Source organism: Amblyomma maculatum, chromosome 1, assembly GCF_055883805.1.
Source record: "Amblyomma maculatum isolate TAMU_Amacu chromosome 1, ASM5588380v1, whole genome shotgun sequence".
Classification (NCBI taxonomy): Eukaryota; Metazoa; Arthropoda; class Arachnida; order Ixodida; family Ixodidae; genus Amblyomma; species Amblyomma maculatum.
The window spans coordinates 270,780,317-270,804,647 of NC_139344.1; the positions used below are offsets into that span (position 1 = coordinate 270,780,317).

Below are 24,331 nucleotides of genomic sequence, written 5' to 3' on the forward strand. Positions count from 1 at the left end.
AGCTCCTGCCGTGGCATAGGGGTAACGAATTCAAATGTCATGGCAGGCTGATTTTTTTTTATTTCTTTTTTTATGAGGGACCGCGGACAAGGACACGGACACGGCACACAGCGACGAGCGGTTAGACCTGGCGGTGTATTGCTTTCGCAATTAAAAAAAAAAAGAAATACATGGTGCAGTCTGCCATGTAGCACTTTTTATGACATCAGCCAAATGAAGTTTGACAGCTTGGCTAATGAACTGTTTGTTGAGTGCAGGTCCACCCGTGGGCGACGTGACTATCCAAAAGCTTTCCTGATTGCTGGCGTCGCCGCCACACTGCTCGTCCTCGCGCTTGTGGCCATCGTGTGGAAGAAAGTTGAGAAACCGGAGCCCGCCCCCGAGTCGTCAGGTCAGATGATTGGCGTTTCCTTTGAGGGACACTGATAATTCTAAATGACGTCCTCTTTCAGCGACGTAGTACGTAAACCTGCGCGGGAAAAGTCCAATTTATAACGGGCGTTGTATCATGTGTATTTCTTGTTAAATGTAATTTTTTTTTTTCCTTTTCTAGTTATTTGCTCTCGTTAAAAGGTTTCAATCATATTCGAATTGCTTTTTTTTTTTAAACTGACGAACAAGTTTGTGAAAAACACGTGCCATTATCGAAGACTCATGTTTGCAAGGAAAGACAGTGCTGACTCCCAAGAGCACTTTGAAATCACAAATCGCCCGTCACAAGCCAAATCTGGCGGGGTTTTTTTTCTTTCATGTTTTCTTTAGTCTGCGCCTTGTTAACGACAGCATTTTATTCTTTGTGACAGCAGCTTTGTGCAACCTATTATGTGAACCCCTTTGGAACTTGAAACGTGTCTTCGTGGCGTTTGGTAACCAAAAGTATTCTGCAAGCTTTCTTTTCGCTACGGATCTATGACCGCTGCACCAAATGGTTGCCCCTTAAATCAAGTGTGCGTCATTCCAAAGGAGCAGTGAAAGCTACTTATAACTAAGCAAGCGCGTTCTTGCTTCTCATTTTTAAAATTTAATCGACGACATGTTTGCATTAACTAGATCACTTTCCTATAACATTGTGACCCTGTAAAGCCCACATGTTCAGAACGTCAGATTCAAGTTAAATACCACAATCTAATCACAAATGGTTGCTTTATTTCAAAAATAAAAAAAGAGCGAGCTTTTTCACGAAAAACAGACAATTACAGCATAATTGATTTTTGCTAATTTTTGCTATTTCTGGACTCTTCAGGAAGAGAGAAGTGTGCAAATACACACACACACAGTAAATGGATAGCTAAATTCAAAACCGCTCTGACACTTGACAATATAGCTTTACGAATATATATTTGTAGTCTGGTCGTTAGGGTTGGCTTTCTCATTAATTTATCTTTTTTTAGCAGGCATTCTCATTTCTGAGTGCAGAAGCTTAGATCTTATTTTGGTAATATTGTCGGAAAAGGGAGTTTCTGCGAATGTGCCAGCAATTCATGTAGTTCCTTGAGCGGAAGTGAAAATCATCCACATTTTCGCGAGGATATTGCGAGTGATACCTGGTGAATTACAGATTTACGAACAATCTGCTTCACCGTAGTACCCTTGGTTAATGAACGGGAGCCTATCAACGATTCCTGCAAGGCAGGCGCGACTGAACACTCTCACTTAACCAGTTCTTCGTCCCTCGCAGTTATTCTCGGCTTTCGTGAGTTAAGCAGAATAGCCTGTTTTAGGTTGAACAGACCGCAGGTTTATTTATGGAGATCCTTGCAACCACATGCGACTGAGAACTGATTGTGCGGCCTCAAGTCTGTAGGTGGGGTGATAATATTGTAAGAAAATTACTGATGCGCACCGCTCTCAGAAGGCTGGGCTTCGCAGGTGTTTGAATTAAAACAGCTCTGCAGCAACGACAGTGAGCGCCAGTTTTCGCTGAACGCAAGGTTACACCATTTTTTTTTTCAAGCCATACCCCTGTAACAACAATATTATACATGCCTATCTCTGTACGACGCCTATACGTTGCTTTCCAGTTGTTTTGCGAGAAGAAAAACGAACTGCAGTGCCAAGGTTGGTGGCATGGTAAATACATGAGCACTTCAACGCGTTTTGAGAAAAAGGGCTCTCCAGTCTCTCGCCTAATTGATCGTGAACCTGAAATGTATTTCCGAAATAGGAATAAGGGTGGTGGCGCACAGTCCGGGGCCGGTTTTGCCCTGCTGTGCACGAGACGCCGCTATCTTGTCGCAACATTTGCATATCGCGTTGAAGCATCGCTGCCATTGTACATTGTAGATTTCTGACGATATTTATCTTTAGACTTTGTCTTTGAGCTACTGGCCCGACCAAGTTTTCTTCTCGCAGGTGTTGTCGTTCCCCCAATGAAGAATCCTTTGCATCACAGAGGTTTGTGCACTTTAGCAAAGTATTCTTCTTCCTCTGAATTGGCAATTCTTAAGATGCCCTCTGTCTGATTTCAGTGTTTGTCGATCACCATGGGAGATTACGTCATGGTGGCTGGGCGCCCAACACATCTACGATGCCCCGAACCAAGCAGTTCATATTGCCCGGAAAGCGAGCTTTTGCCGGAGAGCCGACCACCGAGTTTTCTATGATGGAAATCGCCGACGTTAATTTGGAATCTCTCCGCTCCAAAAAGCCGCTCGCGGAAACCCTTCCACCCGCTGAGCCCGAAGTCAACGAGCCGTTTCGACTGGAACCCTTCACCGTTCACTGGAGGTCTGCTGTGGGACGCAAGGACACTACACTCGACACAAGGCGCTCTCGATTCTGGCTCGGCGCTAACGACACCTTGTCGGTCACTCCAAACTTAGTTCGCAGGTTCATGGGCAGGCGAGGACCACCGGTACTTTCTACGACTCTGGCAGCGGTGCCGAGCAGCGGAGTCATTGGGAATAGCAACATCAACATCATTGTTATCAGGTCCGGCAAAAACAATTCCTATCTGAACGCCGGTAGCAGCAGTGTCAGCATAAATGCAGCCGATGGGACGGCTATCACTGTCGAGAGTGCCAACATCAGTACAGGAGGTGGGGACTTCAGCTCGCCGTCCGAAGGAGCCGCCGTTCCTTTCATCAAGTGGGAAGGTGCACCTGGCCTTTCTTTTAACGAGTCGCAGCCCACAAAAGTCGAGGTTTCTACCAATGCCACCACTCTTCCATCTGATGTCGTCTCAGGAAAGATGGACGTGACAACGAACGCAGACACCACCGAACAAGGTCTAGAGACTGTGCGCGACATCCACGACCTCTTCGAACTCGCTGGCGGCAATGAAAGCATGCCTCCTAGTGGAGCTGCGCATGACAAGGAAAAGGTGGAGTCGAACTTGGTCGGCTCGGCATCAACTAGTTCCTTCAGTAAAACTATGTACGGGGTTGACTTAAAACCAACTGTGAGTGACGATAAGCTCCAGAAAAAAGCAGCTGGAAGCATTGAGGTTACATCAAGATCCAGCTCGGAGGCAGATGCTGCCTCTCCGGTGCAAGGATTGAGCCATTTCTTGCAGAACGCAGTGTCCACTTCAGCCAGCGAGCTTGAAAGACTAAATGAAAATATGCCGGCAAATGGGACTGCTTCACTTTTTACGGAGCTCACGGGAGAAAACATGGCTTCTCTTAACATCAGCAAGAACCCGGAGGCACATCTACGAGGGACGGTTTTCAACGAGCCGCTGGCACATGCTTTCAATGCGAGTGAAGTAACCATTTCAGGCTTTTCGACTGCTGCAGAGAGAACTTTTGTAGGGTTGAATGAAAATGATGTCCTGGAAAGTGTCACGAACAAACCGAGAGTTTCTCATGGAAGCGGAGAAGCGATTGCTGCGTCTTCATCACCCAGGGAGTTTGTGGCAGGAAGCCGAGATGCGCCACCTGGCGGATCATCCCCACGAAGCGCAATATCAAATGCTGACATGAATTTGCCAGCTTCGACAAATGGACCTGTCGGAGAAGTGGAAAAGAACGTTCCAGGGAGGGAACAAATTACAGGCACTGGCTTGACACGTTCCAGCAATATCAGCTCACCACATCTCTGGTCGCATCCAAGCACAATTACGAAAAGACGTGAGCCTGAAGTGTTGCCTGTATCATCGACTAGCGGAAAATTTCAAGATGGCGCTATTCTTGATATGGATAACATTACTTCGGGCATTAAAACTGCGCTCAAATCTTATAACGAAAGCCGTACTGGCTCTGAAGCCACTACTGCATTGGCAGGGGGTGGCGCCTCGCTATTCAGCAATGCCACTGAACGCAGAGAGGATTATGCACCGTACCAGAACTACAGCCAATTCCCTTCAGGTATTTTAGGTAACGCAACCGTTGGTACCTTGAAGAATGACTCGAAAATAGCTTCGAACAAATATATCTTGAGTTCGGTGTCTTCAAACTCAAGCATGAACGTTGAAGGTCGCTTTTCGTCAACTCATGAACCCGAGACAAACGTAAAAAATAACGGGGGCCTCTTGAACGCCGACAAAGTGTCTGAAGGCGCCGATGGAATGAATGTTTCGGCACTTAATATCATCCAAAATGGGGAAATAGAGACTTCACCTCACCCGCCAGGTTCAGCAAATGACTCGTCTGGCGCAGTTGAGACCATGAATGGTACGAAGCTTGAAGAGAAGGCAGAAACTCTTGGTGACTACAGTAATGCGACACACGACTACGCCACACACGGACCGTTTGCCGCGATGAAAGGTGCAGAGGAAGGTAAAACGTGGCCCAAACAAAAAGTGACAAAAGAGAAAAACTTCAAGCATGCCGCTCAAGATGATGCTATCGGTGGCAGCGGAAAACCAGTGCAATCAGTCGCTACTTTGAGTGCCAGTTCTGAAATGAGTGAAACATCCCCACCTGGAAGCACTTACTCACCGCCCGACTTATTAGACGCCAAATCATGGGTGGAAATAAGCCCAACGGGTGACGCGCGTCAAGATGGCACGAGTAAAGCTTCCGGTGAGATCGGTAGTGGCCGATGGGGTTATGAAACTCAGGGTGCTGCCGCGAGACCTAAAGTACCCATTTCGTCGCCAAGGTCAACGCTCTCTTCCCTGGGAGCGACGAACGCAACTAGGGTGGAACAAATGAGCACTCCTCGCACTAGGCGCAAGATCCGCATGTCGAGGCGAGGTCGATATCGTCGACGATCTACCACCACGAAAGGAACCACTGTAGAGAGGACGCCGACATCTAGAAGCACAGTGGAGACTACTGAACATGCTCAGAACAGGTATCCACCGAGGAAGCGTTTGAAGAAGAAACGCCACACGAAGCCTACCTTTGCCACAAAACTGTCATCCGAGTTAGTGAGCGCTGACTCAAGAAAACCCCTCCTCGATCCGATGTCATCCACCGAAGGCGTATTTAACACATCCGACGTGACTGAGGAAGAGACTACACGTAACACGACAGAAAACGAGACTGGCGGCACGTACAAGCAAAATATAAAGGTAGTCGCCGTCACTCATCGTCATGATCCCCTCGAAAAACTGAATGCTTCCGCGTGGGCAAGTCCAGGAACAATAACACCCAGCAGAGGCGCCCGCAACCAGTCTAACACAGGCGACTTTACAATTGACTTGGGGGTTTCTTCTGATCAGGCGAATGACACTGACGCTTTGGATGGCACTTACCAGCACGCCGGTATGAACCTCTGGGAGGGGGCGTCTGGATTGCAGAAGGAGCATCCTAGCCACAAAAGGAAAGCACGGCCGCGCAATAGCCGTAGAATGTCTCCTAAGGCAATGCCAAAGCACACCCCGTTAACCAGGTTGCCATACAAGATGCCAATCGAATGGACTGCCGAAAGAAAACCTTTAGTACGCACGTCGTATTCCACTTCAACATTGAACCCACCGCTAGTGAACACGTCTGCTCCCTTGTCTAATCTGACAGCAGGCTCCTGGTCAGCTTCACCTGTGAAGAAGGAAACAGACGATAGTGCTGAACGGATAAACGAAACACAAGAAGTGCTGAATGCATCGGTGGCGTTCATCTCAACTATCGAAACATTCAACAACAATCTGAACGGCGGACAGGTGAACATTACTGAAACGTTCACTGCGAACGCATCGACCAGCTTCGAACCTGGCGCAAATAATGCCCAACCAACATCACACGAGTCACCAGGGGAACAAGCGAACGACAGCGCCGGGGCAGTAAGCAGCTACGCAAGCAGCACTAGCAGTGCAAAAGCTCAGACCACTGAGATTTCGACAACTCACGCCACCTTGATTCCATTTGACGATTCTGTTCCAGTTGTGCGCTGTGGAACTGCTGACTGTATGGAGGAAGGTAAGCACTGACTCGATGACGTCTGCGACCGAAGCTGTAATTTTGTAGAGCGGCTGTGATAAGAGTATATGAGCAGAATTAGTAAAATGTAAAGCTTAGGGATGGCGCTTGCACTCTCGCACTTCCTCACAAGTGGCCAGTTTCCACTTTTAAAATTAGAGCAGTATAGAAACATCTGTCCCCTTTGAAATGTTATAGAGTCCTTTGACGTAAATAAAACCAGCAGAAGAATCGGTGTCAGGCTGTTTTTACCTCTGTGTAAAGCAGCAAGCGTGCAAACTCTACAGATAGATATGGAGAACCGCTAGGCACCATTAAATCTCGTATTAAGTAAACGCAATGCGGCGAATAAGTATAAACGAGTAGTTTTGAGATCCAGCTCTCTCTGAATTTCAGGAGGCCGACTCCATGCGTTCACGGATCTGACTCAGAAGCCCTGTGCAAATTTCTACGAGTTTTCGTGCAGTGGCTGGGTCCGCACTCATCCGCATCCCTCGAATAGAAAAAAGGTTTCGGTGGATGATCTCATTGTGCAGCTCACAGAGCAGAAGACTATGGAGTACATCCACGGTAAGACGTCACAAAGTCATTCTCCTCGGGGATTAGGTGTTTGCTTTCACTTATTTTTTTTTCGCAGAAAACGCCCTAGACCACGCTACGTACACGGACCCACTGCTTCACAACGTTGTAAAACTTTTTCAAGGCTGCAGCGACAAAAGTAGGTGCAGAAAAATATTGTCTGTACTACTGCAACTTAAAATGTGCGCTTCTTATTCGGTCTAACAAGTGCGTCAGCGGCAAGCACGATGCCTTCTCTTGAATTCGGCTTCCATGATGTCTCTCCGTGTGTTTTCGAAGAGAACAATTTTCGCACACTTTTCATTTTCTAACCACACTGCCTTTAGCTTCGTAGATAAGCCGCTTTTATCTGTTTTCGGTTGCATTTCGCTTTTGCCTCTGCAATGCCATGGCACTTGTCAAAAGTGTTAAAGAGATAATATAGACGGCGTGGAGGTGTCAAATATAATCGCCAAGAGAAATTGCCGCTACGGGCACGCGCTCGAAATGATGTTACGTTTCCCACTTGATTTCTTGTCCAGCTTAGTAAACTCGTTCTAACTTTCCGTCATATCGGTATTTTTGTAGGCTTCCTTTTGAAGAACCCAGCCATAGCTTTGCAGACAGCTCTAGATGACGTTCGGCTTACCGACTGGCCTTACGACGAGGAACCGATGGACTTGGAAGTGCCCGAAGTTATGGCCTTTGCTGCCCGCAAGCTAGCGGTGCACCCTTTCTTTGCTCCGTCGCTCGAGACAGACTCAACCGCCGGGTCCGGTTGGATATTCGTGGTACGTTTCGGCTGAGACGGGTGCAGCACCGATACGCAGATTATTGACGAATAACAGTGCCAGAATGAATAGAAATGCTAACGATGGAGTGCATGGATTTTGGCGCAGACGCCCCCGCTTCATCGAGCCCCCAGCGTTGTGGCGGCGCTACTGTAACCACGGAATTGTCAAGAGACAACGAAGGCGTGCAATATTCGGGCAGGGTTTCTTGAGCCGCCGGCTTGTAGTTGGAATGCGGTGATAGTGCCGAAAGCCATGCGCTCCGCTGTTCTCATTTTCAGTGCGATGCTGTTAATGAGTGCCATCAAGGCGAAAGCTGTCCGGCGTTGTCATCGTCTGTGTGAAGAATCCCCCTGCTAACCATTGCAGGTGGCAATGGTTAGCGGGGGATTCCACTTGTATGAGAGAAAAGGGAAATAACGGAGTAAGAATGACCCGGCAAAATTGAATAAAGGAAACGATTACGAATAGGAACGCGATAAGAATAATATCAGAATTTGAGTGCATTGGTGAGTGAAAGAAAAATGTTGTGGCATTTGCTCCGCATATATCCACTTGATTGCTCCTATATATTTTTTCTTTTTACTCTGCGTGCACAGTATTCTTTGCGAAAGTTTGGTTGTGTTTGTTTTTTCTTTTGCTTAGCTTAAGGAACCAAGAGCAGTGATAACAGAAGACGCCTACCTCGCCGGTGATGTTGCGTCAAAGTACCAAAAGCACGTAACAAAGTCTATGTCGCTCGTGAACAGCGACAAAAACATACAGGCGCTCTCTGAGCCTGTCCTCGACGTAGATCAAGAAGTGTACAAGGTAGGTTTTCTTACTTACGGCATCCCGCTGCTGAGATTTTTAGACCTTGGCTTTACGGACCTGCAGTTTGTGGAGAAGAACCATCGCTTCACCGACTACACCAGAGAGCATCATCGCAATAGTCTGCAACACCTCGACAAGCGGAGAGAGGTCCGTATCTGTTGCGCTCATGGCGTGGATAATGTTTTTCTTTAACTGCAACTAACGTATAGCTTCCATTTTGCTGTGGCACCACAAAAACGAGGACTGATACGAAGGACAGAACAAGTGCTCATTTGTTCTGTCAAGCACTTGTGAGCACTTGTGCTGTCCTTCGTCTCAGTCCTCGTTTATGTGGGGCCACAACAAAATGGATCCGTACCATCTCGCCCAGTTTTCGACCCTTTTGTAACGTATAGCGTGTCGCAGTTCGACGTTGGATCATTTCTAAACACGCTGGTGGACGGGATTGCGGTCTTGGACTCTGAAGTCGAGTTTGTTACTCCTACGCAATCTTTCTTGGTAGACGTGCTGAATATCACAACTTCCTTCGAAAAGTAAGTGCCGCTGGTTGTTTCTTTGTTTCGTTAGGCTTTATATATGCGATTTAAGACATCGTTATTTCTTATGTAGAATGCGAGGACATAAAAGAGGTTCTGTTAGTGTACAGGTTTCTATCTTTTGAAAGCAATAATCATTGTGCACGGTACTGGTGAGGAATCTGTTTCTTGTGTGGAGAACGCATGCAAGCTAAATCCCATTCTTACCCTATGACGGATTCCGGATATGCAGTACCATAAAGAACATTGCCACGGAATCATCCCTATGAGATTTTGTTCAGAGATATTATGCTCAAAATAAGTCCTTGAGTGCTCAACTTTTGAGGCATAGTTATGTAGTCATTGCTGACAGTTTCCGAGATTCTGCACAATTGGTTGTCAAATTTCTGCTCACTAATTGCCCTCGCAAAGGTTTAAGAGTATAGTGGACGGTGTGTGAAAGCATTACTCGTACCATTACAGTGATAAACATACCAATTTCATGTTTGGCAAGAAAAGAGGGTTGACGCCATCAAGAGGCCGTATGACGCACACAGCAAGACGAGCATCACGAATGCATGCATATACTCATCCGCGATCCGAGGCCACGACCATTTTAGGAATTCATGCCGTTCGCCTATATATGCTTGCCACTGGCGGACCTCCACGTGGCAGCGGGGTTTTAGACGTTCGCATCAAAATTGTGAAGCAACCGTTTGTCGTAAATCATTACAAGTGGCGCCATGCGATTTCTCATCGCACATAGCATGCATCTGTCAGTCACATTGAAGGCTGTCTCGTGACAGGCATTCGAACCGACGACATATGTACCCTAATTGTATGTCTTCAGAACGAGGTTTCAGCGACTTTGGCTCCTAGATGCCGCATGAAGCATGACAGTCTACGTCGAATACGGAAATACAGACACTGAATACACTACTAGCAGAAAAAAGAATTCAAAATTCCACCTCTAGTTAACGCTTAGGCAATGCTTAGAGGCGAGCATGTAGCATTGATGCCGCGATTTCTGCTTGTCATTTCTGCATATTATAATTGTGCGTAATCCGCATCGCATTGTTAATGAGCTTTGGGTCACGCCCGTGGTTCGTGAACAATCGCAGGAACGCCTTGCTGAACTACATCGGTTTCCGGGTGGTGCTGTCGTTGGCGCCGCTGCTTCCACATAACGACGGCCGAGACTTGGCGCACTTGCTCTACGCGCGCGAGATACCAACGCACAAGCCAGCCAAGCGCTGGCGTTTCTGCCTCCGCCTGCTGGAGAATGTCTACAAGCTCCCACTGCTGAAGTTGCAGGTGGACTCGTTCGAGAAGAAGGACACCTTTCACACTGTGAGTTGGCGCGCTCCGCCACACGTTGAGCCCCTATAAACTGTCCCGTAACATCTTGGACGGCATTACTCTAGATCAACCGGACCATGGAGCTCTTGAAGAAGCACTTCTTCCGTACCGCGCGGAACTCGAGCCGAATCGGGCAGCGACCGAGAGAAATTGTCATCCTCAAGGTATCGAGCACATGCTTTACTGCCGCGAAATATGTGATTTTACGATGTAAAATGGGGCGCGCTTTTCGGTGTCTTCTAGAGTAGCATGACAGCAGTTTGTTTTGTTATACCTACTTATGGCTCACGCTCGTTCAGTTCAAAAACTGCTAATTTAGAATTCAATTTTAAACGTGCGCTTCGCGACGTATCACAAAAGCATTTAGTGTACTTAGATTCAGGCTGAATGGACCGCAAATAGCTGTAGTGTGGATACCACTGACTGCAGTGAAGTTCTTTTTTTGTTTGCTTGTTTAATAGCTGCGGGGCCTCAAAGTTCAGTCGTCCAATAGCCACTTGATCAGCGATCCGGAAGTCCGCGAGAGGCACTACCATGGGGTAAAACACTCGCCGCAATAATGAGCGACAATACGGGTAAGACTTGCTGTTTTTGACGTATTCGTCTTATATTTCGGCAGGTACCTGACGTAGATCCGTCGAATGTCCTCCCTGACTACATTCAAACGCTAAGTATTGTCCTGAAGAACTACTGGAGCTATTACGGTAACATGGGACCACAGTTTCGGTTAGTTGGAAAGCGCACTTGCTCAAACGTTTGCTTTAGATTAGCGCAGTTTTTTTTTTTTTTACTTTCCCGTTATGTACGAAATCCAAATTTGCAGGTGGCATGGTTCTGTCTTCGACACGGTAGCTACCTACAACCACTTCGAAAACACATTGTGTAAGCTTCAGTGGGGAATATGAATACAAGCACGTAGTACTTTTTGTTTCATAACTTTTGCTATAATTTTTTTTTTTTTTCAGATATACCTCCATCGTTGTTTATGGAAGACGTGAAGTACAACACATTTCATTCGTAAGCTGCTTTCTTTTGTTGCCGTACGGCTAGTATAGAGCATATTTTAATCTACCTCCGAAGTGCGGCAAACAGCCAACGCACAATGACAGCGGTCGAACACGCTTACGCTTGGCAGAAACGTTTAGGGTAATTGTTTAGACTTATGCTGTATAAAAACCCGTGAGTGTAAGAGAAACGGATAAGACGCAGATGGACTAAGGAAAGAGTTGCGTAACTTAGATCCTTGTTCTGGTGTCACGAGGACTGCTTGTTCAATAGTGCCTTTCAGAATACGAGGTGAACAGCAGATCCCATACGAAAATTATTTCATGATAAAAAAAAAATAAAAAAAAACGTGAAGGCGCTTTTTATAACATCACGGGTGCTTTCGGAGATGGGAATAAAAAAAGAAACATCCACAACATACGAAACGAAGAAAGAGAGAGAAATGAACAATCAACACCGTAAGAAGTCTTATAATTACTTATGGATAACAGTGAAAACGACAGGAAAGCCTTGCCAAGGGCTAACAATATGGCTTTTGCCTCCTTTCACGGTATGTCTTTCATTTAGGGTGAAATTATTTTCATTCTTTACATTGTTAGCCTTCGACACAGCTGGCGCGTGAGCCCGCACAATACAGAATACATCTATTTTGAGCTTTTTATTTTGTTTCCTTGTACAATGACGGAAGCGACTGTTGTTTACCCTAATGTATGCAGTAAGTGCTCCATATATCCTAAAAAAAAAGAAATCTCTACAGTTCCCGCATAAGTATTGCAATTGAAGAAAAATTAGTCCTGATCCAGGGTTTCAACCCGGGACAACTTGGATTCGATCACTTTACTGACCGGACTAATCGGGACGGCTAGCATATGGCAGGACGAAAGGTAAGGCGTCAACTCGAAGTGGGAGCGGTGTTTGTCCAGTGTTTAGAGGAATCCAACAAAGTGGAGTCTATCTGCGGATGCTGTAGAGCTGTAGTTTGTAGCCGTGTGGCTACGTTTGGGTGGCTGCTAATGACTAATTGCACCCTTATTAAATATCTACTCTAGCACACGGGATTCATCTAATAATTGAACCAACACGATTTCCACTTCGAGCAAATCACTTGCACCATACCATATGCTAGCTGCTCTGATTATCTCAAGTCGTAGAGTGACTGCCGCGGTGAGGCTGCGGTTCAGAGTTAAAACAATGTTTTTTTTTTTAAACTACGAACTTTCTGTGGAAGCTTCACAGCTTTTCTTTTCAGTCGTGTGATTGCACTGTTTGGGTGCTAAGGTGGGATAACTCCCGTTTCTGCAACAAACTATTTTAACTTTGAGAATACCCCCCAATGTTGGACCAAGTACACTAGATGTTCTTCGTTTGTGAGGTTGCGTTATAAGTCGCGTCCCAAGGAAATCGTTTGTAGTAAACCAGCACCTCTAGCACAGCCTGTAAAAGGTGCTTTTCTGCGAATAGACCTTTGGTGCGGTGAAGCCGGTACCTTATGATTGAGCATACAGTGTGTGGCGTGGCAGGCGTGGTATATTCTATATAGGAGACCTCCTTTAAAGCCTATAAATGTTTATCGCCGCCACCTCCTCCCTGAGTAGATGTGGTGGCAGACATCATCGGAATTGTCAAATGTGCCTGAAAGCGGGAACAAGGTGTAGTTTAATTAGGAATGGGATGATAGCTAACAGCTGGTAGTCACGACTACGGAGCCTTATTTATGAATGTGGCTGCTCAGACTTCACGAATGAAGAAAAAGGACAAAAAACAAAAAACAAAAACAAAAACGAAACAGGGGTCGTTTTAAGAAAGTAGTAAAGGAAAACGCCTGTGATATAAAATATTGTACTTACGTGTGTTATGGATAGAGTTGTAACGCTTAGCTGCTTTGCATTGCCAAGCATTTTGGCTTCAGGTGTTGTTCTTTCACAGGTGCAGACGAGCATTTTCTTCTTACTCAAGCGTATATACACGCAACATTTCTCTTTTCTTGCAATGTATCATCTTATATTGTATCTGCATTCATTTTTTTTGGCGCTGAAAGCTGGTGTCTGTGCCTTTTTATTCCTGCTAAACCTTTATTACTCCCCCTTCCCATTTGTATAATACCCTCAGTATAGGACAATTTAGTGTACTTTTTATATGCAAATAGATAAAGGTGGCTCGACTACTGGTTTTTTTCAATGTCAATTTGGGCTCATCCTTCCAGAAGTCAACATTTATTTCAGGTTCGGCCCTGTTTACATTGCATATGCTGTATCATAATGGACCGCAAAACCTAACTGTACCATAAGCATCTGAAGCATCTGTGCGTCTACTGTTGACATAACCTCCTCTGTAGCATAAACCAAGCCTTTTTATTATTTTTTTATTTTTGCGCGAAGAATACTAAAAACTTTAAGATAAAAACTATTATTTAGAGCAGACCTCAAAATGCGCAGAAACATAGTTTTCGCAATTCTCAGATCGAATCACGCCGGCTACTTGATTACGCACCACTAATGAAGGTTCATTCTTGCGATCTCTGAGGCAAACTTATTGCTTCCCCTTTGTGCGGGCAAACACCTGTGCAGGCCACTCTATTTCCCCCGAAGCGGCCGGCGCATTATGGAGGCCTTGTACAGCATGCTGGAGAGAGAAGGTAAGCCTCATTTGCACTCAATCCTTCAGGCAGTTAAAAGCGGTGTCGCTGTCCTTTTGGCTAAAGAAAAGAACTAGGAGACTAACCAGTAAGTATGCCGGTCACAAGGACGAAAAAATTAAGAGCGTTAAGCAACTAATTAAAAACACAAAAGGTAAAAATTGGATAAATTCTATGGAAAAGAAACAGAGTATGGAATATTATACCGAAAGTGGAAAAGGCAGATCAGGAAGGAAGCTTTCTTTGATAACTTAAGAGGCAGTGCCCTACTTTTTGAAGCTGGATCAAGGTGCCTTAGAACACGCAGCTACAAAAATAAATTTAACCATGAAGATGACACATGTGCAGTATGTGGTAAATCCACAGAAACAATTAACCATCTTATACTCGAATGTGATGGTATCCATCCGGAAGTCGATGCAGGCACAGTCACTCTTCCTGAGGCCCTGGGGATTAGAGATGAACCTGCGGTGGAAGCTAGCAAAAAATGAGTGGAAGATTGGTGGCTTAAAAGCAGAAAATTAACATGTCAGTAATGTAGAAACAAAAATTCAATAAATAGAATGATGATATAGTTAACTGATCTAAAACAATAATTAAGATATAGAACAAAAAAACGAGCATGATAGCATCTGCTACCACCCCGTTTCAATGGGGACGCTCCTATATTCCATCCACCCATCTATCCATCCAGGCATGCTTCCGCAGCCCGACCTCGCAATCTGCAGTTGAACAGTCTCATGGGGCTATCCGTATTGCTGTATGAGATTTAACGCCGCAAAGCGACTCAGGATTTGAGGGACGACGTAGTGGAGGGCTCCCAATTAATTTCGATCATTTGGGATTCTTTAATGCGAGCTGATATCGCATTTCGTCTCCATAGAAACGCGGCCGCTGCAGCCTAGTTCGAACCCGCGCGTCCCCGACATCAGGAGTCCAGCGCTCTAACCACTGAGCCAACGCGGCGGGACGGGTTAATGATGTGGCCGCTACGAAGAGCTGAAGGACCATCTAATCGATGCAACTTCTTAGTTATAACAGCGCTATTTTCTGCGCTTTGACATAGAACCGAGTAAAAAAAAAAAGTAATTGGCTCACGTACCTCCTCGTCGCGTACAAACTTTAATCCCGGTTGAGGGGCAAGCTTCGGTTCAGGCGCCATTTTTCTTCAGCTGTAGAGTCTCACAAAGCTGTGCAGCTTTCTCAGTGAAACCTTGCGGCTGCGCCGAGTTGCTTTTAGTGAACGACTCCCTCGGTTGGAACACCGGGAGACTGCCCTAAATTTGTTGCGCGAGGTGCTTTTTTTTTTTTTTCATGCGAGGTTTATTTTCAGGGAAATACTGCATTAGTTCCTTGTGTAATCCAGCCGCGGCGCTGAAAAAGTAAACAATCGTTTTACGCACATATTTTACCCGCGTATTCGACCACAGGACATTACTGTAAAATGGTACAGAACTGGGAACAGCGAATAGGGACATTTATTGCAACACAAGTGCCAGAAAAGCGCAGAAAAATAATAGGATAATGTGATTGGTAGAACAGTGAAGAAGTAGCGTAGAAAATTGGGCAGCAGTGAAAAGTTAAAAATATCATAATGGTGGAATTATGTCGCGAAGGTATACTGCTCCAGTTTCGCTAAGAATAGTTATGAAAAGCGGAAACCACGCTTTTTGAAAGATATCCTACGTCATCGTTGTGCATTCAATCGCTTCATTTTTCTACTCACTTGCTGTGAGTATATGTGGTGGCGATTAAACTCAAGTCGGACAGTATAGCTGTCGGCAGCTGATAACTCGCGGCGCAAATGCCTTGAACAGGAAAGCACACAGTGCTGTGTATTTTCACTTTGACTGATAGAACATTCTTTCCGCGGGCAGGAGGAAACAAATTGGTTTGGTTTCGGGGTTTACCGTCCCCGAAACCAAAGCGACTCAGGCTATGAGAGACGCCGTAGTGGAGGACTCCGGAAATTTCAACCACCTGGGGTTCTTTAACCTGCACCGACATCGCACAGCACACGGGCGCCTAGCTTTTCGCCTCCATCGAAAAGCAGCCGCAAATGCCGGGATTCGATCCCACGTCCTTGGGTACAGTAGTCGAGCCCCTTAACCACTGCGCCACCTTGGCGGGCCAGGAGGAAACAAATACATTATGTCCTTGCGTGTGTCAACCCCCTGATGGCGGGCTCTTTCCTGTTTGCACCCTTAACAAACAATCAAATGGTTGATCTGTGTTCTTACAAACGAACGATTCCTTTACTCACTTGAAAGTAAAAAAGTGATCACGAAAAAATAATTATCGATATTTCCGTTGAAAGTAAGAAACGCGTACTGAAAAATGTGTGTGTTTGTGTGCGTGTGCGCTCATCTTTAAACATCCGGCAGCTGCACAAGTAAGCTGCTGTACTTTTTTTTTTTTTTTTTTCGGAAGGTGAGCGAAAGAGCTGCTGCGACGAGGGAAACGCGAGTGTCTGCTCAAACATACTGTTTGTTCCCTCTCTCATCTTCATCCAACTTTGTTCCTCAACTAGGAAGTTTAACACGAAAAGGAAGAGCAGAGGCGCGTAGCTGAGCTAGTTTGGCTCTCTTCAAACCCCTCGCCGTCAGTTCCTTTTCGTGTGCCCACTTCAAAGCGGAATCTGGCCTGCATTTTTCTGCTAGGCGCCAGCGGACGCTGTTTCGGGGAGTTTCTTGATAGGTTATTTTCTTTTTTTTGCGAAGTACCCTTCCGTCTGGCGCTTTTCCCTTCTTTTCCTCGTCCCCTTTTCAGGCTCCTTCTTCGGTCTGCATAACGAGGTGGTCAAGAGTTCCAACTGGGATTACATCACCACCGACGGCTACCTGTCGCTACGAGGGTGTTTAAAGGAGCAGTTCCGCAAGGCTGCGATGCCACACCTGGGACCCGGTCTGATGAGCGTAAGCTGTGCTTAGCTCGCCTTTATCCCTCTGCTCTGAGCGTGCGCAAAGAGATGCGAAAAGTACAGCGCCACACGAATGGCTGCGTTTCGAACTTGCGCTGCCTGTTCCATCTGTGTTTGCTGCGCCCGCGTCTTTTTATTTGATCAATGTCACCAGCGCTACCACTAGCTTAACTAGACAGGCTACTTCGCTCGTCAAGATGCTGTGAGCTGCACGCGGAACTAGACGGTGCCTGCGGGGGAAGGTTATTTCTAGGATACGAGATGTCATTCCGTTTGGTTCCTTGCTCGTCTATTACCTCCCGCGCATTGACACGAGCGATTCTGCTTGCATAGCCTCGCCCAGCGATGTCGACGCAACGAGCTTTCTCTGTATTTTGGCGCGAGATTCGAAAAACACAGATACGCCAGCACAAGCGCGCCCTGTCATTTTTCTGCGCCAAATGAGAAGGCTGGTCCTCAGCTGTTTTTTATAATTAAAGAGAAGCTTTCTTTCTTTCTTTTTTTTTTTTTTTGCGAATTGCACGTGTCATAGTATTTTCTTGCGGCATGAGGTGAAGCCAGTAAGTGTCAGGATTCTGGCACGCATAATCGATGGCTTCACTTCAGAGCCCCTCTGAAGGGAAGCCACCGACTATGGCCCTGCAATGCAGTGTAGGTCGAAACGCAACAACGCATTTTTTTTCTTCTTCACTGTAAAAGTGTATCTTTCAAAGTTGCAGCGACGCCAGAAGTTTCGTTAACACAGGCCCCTGTCTCATTTTAAATAGCACCCGTGTGTCTCTCATGCGAAAGTGGAACGCTCTTACCGCTCCGCAGTGATTCGTTAGAGCAACAGCGCTCTAATAAATATGTGTCATGAAGAGGCCCATTACGAGCGCTTTAGGCACTGGCACGAATTCGATTGACATAGCGCGGCTATCGCTTAGCGCCCCTGCAGTGGACGTGCGTATGCCTTGCACGACTGAACCTTCATCGCGGGGGGGGGGGGGGGGGGGGGGGGGGGCTTTCGTGGCATGCTCTCGGGCTGAAGCATTCTATGCTAGTTTTCGACAGCACGGGACTATGTTTCGGTAGTTGTGTAGCCATTTAATCTGCGTTTATGAGCAGACAGACACAAATGAGATAAAGACGAAATGACAAAAAAAAAAAAAAAAGATCGCGATCAGTTTCGATGCGTGTATATCTTTTCCGCCCTGTGCAGTGTTTCTTACCATTTTAAATAAAGGAACCAGGAATTACTATCTGAATTTCATTCTTCCGCCGGGATATACATCTTAAATTCAATGCGCTCAACGCGTGCGTAAAAGTGTGGTGTAGACTTTACAGGTGTGCCTGTACAATCTGTGCTGTGCTGTGCTGTGCTGTGCTGTGCAAAGTCTGAGCCTGTAAATGGGCGCCCAAGATTTATTTCCCACGTTCTAGATGTTTTTGACTGCAATGAGTCGGGACTAGGATTTACAAATGAAGTTCCTCAACAAGGATCCTTGTAGTTTCTGGATTTGAAATTATAACATTTGAACCTAAGCATGCCTGTTCGGAGTACTCCCCTAGAAGCGAGGAAACTTTGCTTAACTGCAGTTCTTTTCATCCTAAAATTGTAAAAATTGGTATTGTTAAGAGCCGCATAGGTATGGCCGTGAAGAAATCTTACCCCCTTAGAATAGGAAACAAACTCCTCGCACAGGTCAGCCGACGCAGGGATGCAGGTTAAGCGGAGGCTCTCATCGTGTCCTGCGCTTAAAGGATGTCTAAAACGATGAAGGCTTCCGTGCTCCTCTCACAACTCCATACTGGTCAAAAAAAAAAAAAAAAGAAAGAAAGGAGGTTAGTGGTTATGCCGTACATTCACGCCTTGTCTCACCGCGGCTTAAATGAGTAGGAGCCCGATACGGAGTAAGCTTTCTTTCTTCTCCCAATAAACTGAGAAAGCTTCGGTACAGAGAAAATGCGAGGGAAATGTTGGTAAGAAGCTTTGCAATATTAAGCATAGGGACAAGCATGTTGCCTGTAAGAAGGGCGTGGTTTATCTTATCCATTTGTCTTGCGAGCGTGTGTACATCGGCCAGACCGGCCGGTGCCTCAATGTTCGCCTCACAGAACATGCCAAATCCATAATCAGCAAATAAAATAGAAAGGTTGCACAACACTGCTTTGCGTGCGAGTGTTCATCGTTTTTTGTTGACACTGCAGTGGTGTTTGTGCATGACGACCAGCGCACACGAGAGATTGCTGAAGAATTCCACACTATCAAAAAGGGAGAGGGTGTGTGAGTAAAGCCTGGATTAACTTGTCCAGTAGGGAAATGAGCATGCTTCAGTGTGGGTAGCGGTTTTGCGATAACAGCACACGTGCTTGGGAAGGTGTTTCCCATTTTTCTTTCTTTCTTTCTTTTTTTTTTTTTTTTTGCATCGCAAGTGAGTGGTTGTAGCGTATCTGTGTTTGACAAGACGCCTTAGCTTGCGTGTGTGTAAGCGTATAAATTGACTGCTTACTTTCAATAGAATTCAGCAGTAAGTTCAGCGCCTTCTGTTTGTTTCGTCTCGTCCTCCGTTGCCTGTGTTCATGAGTGCTGGTTTTTATACGATAGACCAATAGTCTAATCGCAGCAATGATGCAGCCTTGACGATAAACGTCAAAACAGCATAATTTGTGCCATGTTTCAAGCGCTGTATTTTTTACAGCAGTGCTATAGCCTATAGAGGCGAGTTAAAGTTCACCGCTTGAACCTTTAGCAAGGCTCCGAATCACTGAAAACAAATTGGTTAGATCAGGTTGCGTAGGGAAATAAGGAGCATCTTGCCGGTCATGAAGTTTAAGAAAAATATGGAGGACATGACCGTGGCGAGACATTCGGTCCCGGGAAAAGGATAATAAGCAAATTGAAAGTTCCTCATGTCTTCCCGCAACGGTTTCTTTTCGATATAGTGGTGCAGCATCAGTTATAGCAACCAGAACTGCGCAACAAGACGCATGTGGGAAAAATAGGTTAATTTATACCGATGACTCGAGCCAAAAAAAGAAACGAAAAACCTAGGCGTACCGTTCAGTTGGTACCACACTTTCTGTCGCTCTTGAGACAGTAATAGCCCGCTACCCTACAACAAGGAACGCTTAAAACCTAATTAGCATTGCTAGCCAAGATCTTCGTTAGGCGAGTTTTTTTTTTTTATTGTTTTTTAGTTGAGATGATATGCACAGTACTTGGTAAGGTGAAGATACTGTTGCATGGAGCACGTGCTCATGGCAACATTCCGTCATGTACCGAAGGTTTGTCAACGAGTTTTCATCTCCATTGAGCAAAAAATCAACCCTATAGAATACCATTTGTGTAGCTTTAGTTTTTGATATGGTGATGCGTGTAGCGATAACCGAGTCACCGTCCCGGAAGCCACGAGGCATGCGCACATTTTCAGCTTCTCGAGGAGAGGAGGTCACATCCCCTGCCCTCGACTGCCGATAGCGGCTATAAATCTGGATCGCAATAAAGCACGTTGTTCACCCCCCTGCAACGGTGTTGGCATGCTTTATCGGCGCCGCAGCAGCTGATACGGTGTGTAATGTTGGTGTAACCTTCTATTGTATCATCTGGGGCTACAGAGTCAGAAAACACAGGAAAGCAGAAATTAGAATCAAAAGTATTATGGGGCTATACCTGATGGCAGCTTCACAATTTTAGGCTCACAAATTTATTAGAGCTTCGTTTTGTGTAAACCTTATTTTTCGCAAGCCTGAGTCACTCTGTTGTTCTTGCAGGCGGTGCATCCTTCTCGGCCACTACGCCAAGACGTCAGGGATAACGCTATTGTCAACATAGTTTTTAAGGTACGTTTGGGCTTCTTTACATCACAGGCGCTCCGCGTAGCGCCTAATTTGGAAGTTGGGAAGGGTGATTTTTTTATCTGGTGATAGAGCTGAGGTGAAACCAAGCGCTTTGCACGGTGTCTCAACTTTACTGAAATTTCAACGCCGTATGTCACTGTGCTCGCAGTGCACAGGCCGGCAGGCTCGTGGGTTAAAAGCCAGACATCTTTGTTTGTAACTGCACATCGACATTGCAAAATAAACACAACATCAAATTGTGGACAAAAATACGGAGGCCTATTGTAACGATCGAGGTTCGTTGCCAGTAGAGCGGAACATCGCCCGCCCTGACTGTCAGTCAACAACCATAAAATTGAAGTTCAGCCTCGGAGATTTTAATTCAGCCGTATGTTCGCTAGAGTGCAGCGTGAACGAGTGACGTTTCTCCCATCTCCGCATACGATCCGTTTGTAGCAGAATGGGGATTCACGCAAAGACAAATGCAAAAGGAAATGAAAGACAAGCAGTGTGACATAATTAATGGTGAATCTCAATTCTGTCGTTTCTTTCAATAATCAGCGAAACCTCCTGTAGCGTACAACGTTTAACTTCAGAATTTATTCTGGCCTTCTTTTGCGCGTGAGTAAGTGTAATGTTCACTGGAAGCTTGTACCATTCGGCGCCACACAGTCGTTCCCTAGAAATCATGCAGGGCGCTCCCAGTTCTAGCTTAGGCAGTACAACCTGAGGCCAGCCGCGGTCTAAGACATTTCTCATTGGACAGACGTCAGTATTGCTTCTGATGCCTGTCTGTCTACTACGTATTTCCTTGGCAGATTAATAAGTTAATAATTGTGTACAGCAAAAAATACCAGGACTCTTATGGAGTTATTATTGCCACAGGCCTTCAAAGAAACCATGCTGGACTTCGGTTACAAGCCAGGAGTGTATGCACTCCCTGGATTTGCCGATATTTCGATGGATCAGCTCTTTTTCCTTCTGTATGGCACGGTAAGCTGTGGTGAGATCGCTTCTCGCGCGCTACGAATAAGCCGACACAGAATCAGTGAATATTCACAAGCTCGAATGAGAACTACTCTTAAGCACTTTTTGTAACTCAAAGAGATGAGAAGAAACGTCTTTCAAGTTTCTTTTTTTTTTATATAGCTCCTTCCTTCTCGTTGGGAATAATCCTACTTTTTAGATTTCTATCTGCCTCCGCATTTTGGCGCTTTAACATGGCCAGGCAATTCTCAACAACTCTCAGTTGGTTTCGCTTGGCTAGAACACACTGAGTTTTTTAAAACCTTGGTTATATTCAGCTTGGACACCTGGTAAATAAATTTCATAGATACGAGAAAACATTAGACACAATTAAACTTTAGCAGTTATGCAGGAATTGCGGAACCAGGATGTGGAATAGTCGTTTGCAAAAATAGTGAAATATATCTATAGCGGCTGCACAAAAAAAAAAAGTTATAAAATCCCGAAGAGGAAGGGGCTTCAAACAAGAGAGACAGTATATCCAGTGCTATTAACCGTAGAAGAACGGCAGATTGAGCGAGTTGGTGGCGATTCGTGACGACAAGTACTCTGAACAGCGTTGGACGACGGGACAAATAAAAAGAAGAGACGAACATGGCGCTGTTTGTCTTAGCGCCGTGTTCGTCTCTTCTATTTTTCGTCCCGTCGTACAGAGATGTTAAGAATGCTTTTGTATTAACCGCGTGTTGCCCAAAATGTTCGAGACCTGCAGTGAGGACAGTAGGGGATAAATGTTAAGAAAAAAAACAAAACAAACTTAAGCTAATCAAAGACTCGCTTACAATATTGGTTTGCTGCGTCACTCAAGTGACGAATTGCAAAGCACAATCAACAGCCTGGACAGGCAAAGCAGAATGGTGGGTGTAAAAATTAACATGCAGAAAACTAAATAACGTTTAATAGTCTCGCAATGTAAATTCGGTTCACGGTAGGTAGCGAGGCGCTGGAAGTGATGAGCGAATACGCCTACCCTGGGCGGGCAGTGGCCGCGGACCCGGACTACGAACGCGAAATAGATAAATAAAATTATGATGGTGTACATTTGACACGTACTCTCAGGTCATGAATGACAGTTTACCTATATCTTAACGGTGCTCTCCCATGTGGCAGAGACGTGAATGCTAACGAAAGGTGTTCACTTAAATGGAGGATCATACGCAGCGGACTATATGGGAAAGGAAATGACGCGTGCAATGTTAAGAGACAGGAAGCGTGCAGAGTGGTTGAGGGGCCAAACGCGAGCTACTGGCATTGTAGTGGGAATCAAGAAGAAGAAATAAGCATAGGCAGGGCATGTAATGCAAAGAGAAGATAACCGATGGTCGCCCAGGTGAAATAATAGATTCCAAGCGAAGGAAAGCGCAGCAGGTTGCTGTAGAAAGGTGAGCGGATCAGCTTCCTAGACATAAGGTGGGATCGCAGCCGGTACAGGACCGGCTTAACGGGAGAGGCAGTGGGCGTAGCCGCATGACCACGCCCACGGATGATGATGATGCTGACGACAATGACAGTCTAACCGTTACTTAGAGCGTTCGGCCCCATTATTTGTGTCGTAGCTTCGCCGTCATTCACGCCTAAAAACTACCTCGCTGCTATCACTCAAGTTAGCACTTTTTCTGCTGCATCCTATCACGCTTCAAGTCGCTGCATTATTGAGGCGTGGCGGCCATGTGGCTCGCTCTCTGTCATGAATAGGAGCGTTTTCCGGTTGCGGTTTTCAATGTGAACTTTTACCGCTGATGTCAAGATATCAAGAGTTTTGTTTACATCGTGTCCTGGGGACATCCTTACGCCGTCAACGTGTTTCCTCTCTCATTTCAGAGTCAATGCGAGCTTACCTCTCAAGAAGCTGCACTGTCTGACGAAGTCATTAATGGGGCCCACCCTCGACGTTACCGGTAAGTGCGGGCAGAGGAGAACGGTAAATGTAACCAGCAATTGCAGACCTTTACCTCTCTTGTGTGAAAATGAATGCTTATTAGCTCGAACATATTTACAGAATGCATAAAAATACTGAGGAGGGTGCCCGTAATAAAAAAAAAAAAAACCTCTACCGGAACGCTCGATAATTAATTACAAAAAAATAATAACAACATAGTTAGCGAGTGGTTACAAAATGCAAAAGATGGCAAATCAGTACTAGCACACAAAAACAAAGGCTAACGTCGCAATAACACAGCTAAAAGACCTATAAGAAAGTATAGCAAATCAGCATTTTAACAAGCACATCTTCAGGCTGTTCTTAAATGTGGGCAAGGGAATTGATGTTTTCAGTGTTAAAGGCCATGAGTTACAGAATGAAATGGCTGCAAGAGATGACGTCATTTTTGCAGAATTATTACGTACTTTCGGGAGTAGGAAATTATTTGCTGTAAATCTGGTAGAGTTGTAGTTTGAAAGCAGTATCAGATTAACAAATTTAAAATGGAGGGTGTCATTTAACAGCTTAAGGAACATGATTTTCTAAGGTGATACTGAAAGAGCTGGTGGACTGATAAAATATTGTATTCATATAATAAGGCAGAAGAGTTGGTAGAAAAACAGCTGCGAATGATAATGAGGATGGCCTGAACTTGTAAAGGTTGTGC

General features: G+C 45.6%; 1 protein-coding gene across 1 annotated transcript in view; it reads left to right on the forward strand.

The window, feature by feature from the left end:
• The first annotated feature begins 213 nt into the window (after nt 1-213).
• LOC146206521 (uncharacterized) overlaps nt 214-24,331 on the forward strand; it is a 29,761-nt gene continuing 5,643 nt past the window's right edge. The window contains exons 1-21 of the mRNA XM_084609534.1: nt 214-391; nt 2,353-2,394; nt 2,469-3,701; nt 4,599-6,302; nt 6,699-6,872; nt 6,940-7,020; nt 7,449-7,651; nt 8,297-8,461; nt 8,528-8,611; nt 8,870-8,997; nt 10,101-10,329; nt 10,404-10,502; nt 10,800-10,877; nt 10,958-11,064; nt 11,162-11,220; nt 11,304-11,355; nt 13,911-13,978; nt 16,748-16,893; nt 20,652-20,720; nt 21,603-21,710; nt 23,565-23,641. Of these exons, the coding sequence (XP_084465660.1) occupies nt 214-391; nt 2,353-2,394; nt 2,469-3,701; nt 4,599-6,302; nt 6,699-6,872; nt 6,940-7,020; nt 7,449-7,651; nt 8,297-8,461; nt 8,528-8,611; nt 8,870-8,997; nt 10,101-10,329; nt 10,404-10,502; nt 10,800-10,877; nt 10,958-11,064; nt 11,162-11,220; nt 11,304-11,355; nt 13,911-13,978; nt 16,748-16,893; nt 20,652-20,720; nt 21,603-21,710; nt 23,565-23,641 (5,084 nt within the window). The remainder of the gene's footprint in view (nt 392-2,352; nt 2,395-2,468; nt 3,702-4,598; nt 6,303-6,698; nt 6,873-6,939; nt 7,021-7,448; nt 7,652-8,296; nt 8,462-8,527; nt 8,612-8,869; nt 8,998-10,100; nt 10,330-10,403; nt 10,503-10,799; nt 10,878-10,957; nt 11,065-11,161; nt 11,221-11,303; nt 11,356-13,910; nt 13,979-16,747; nt 16,894-20,651; nt 20,721-21,602; nt 21,711-23,564; nt 23,642-24,331) is intronic.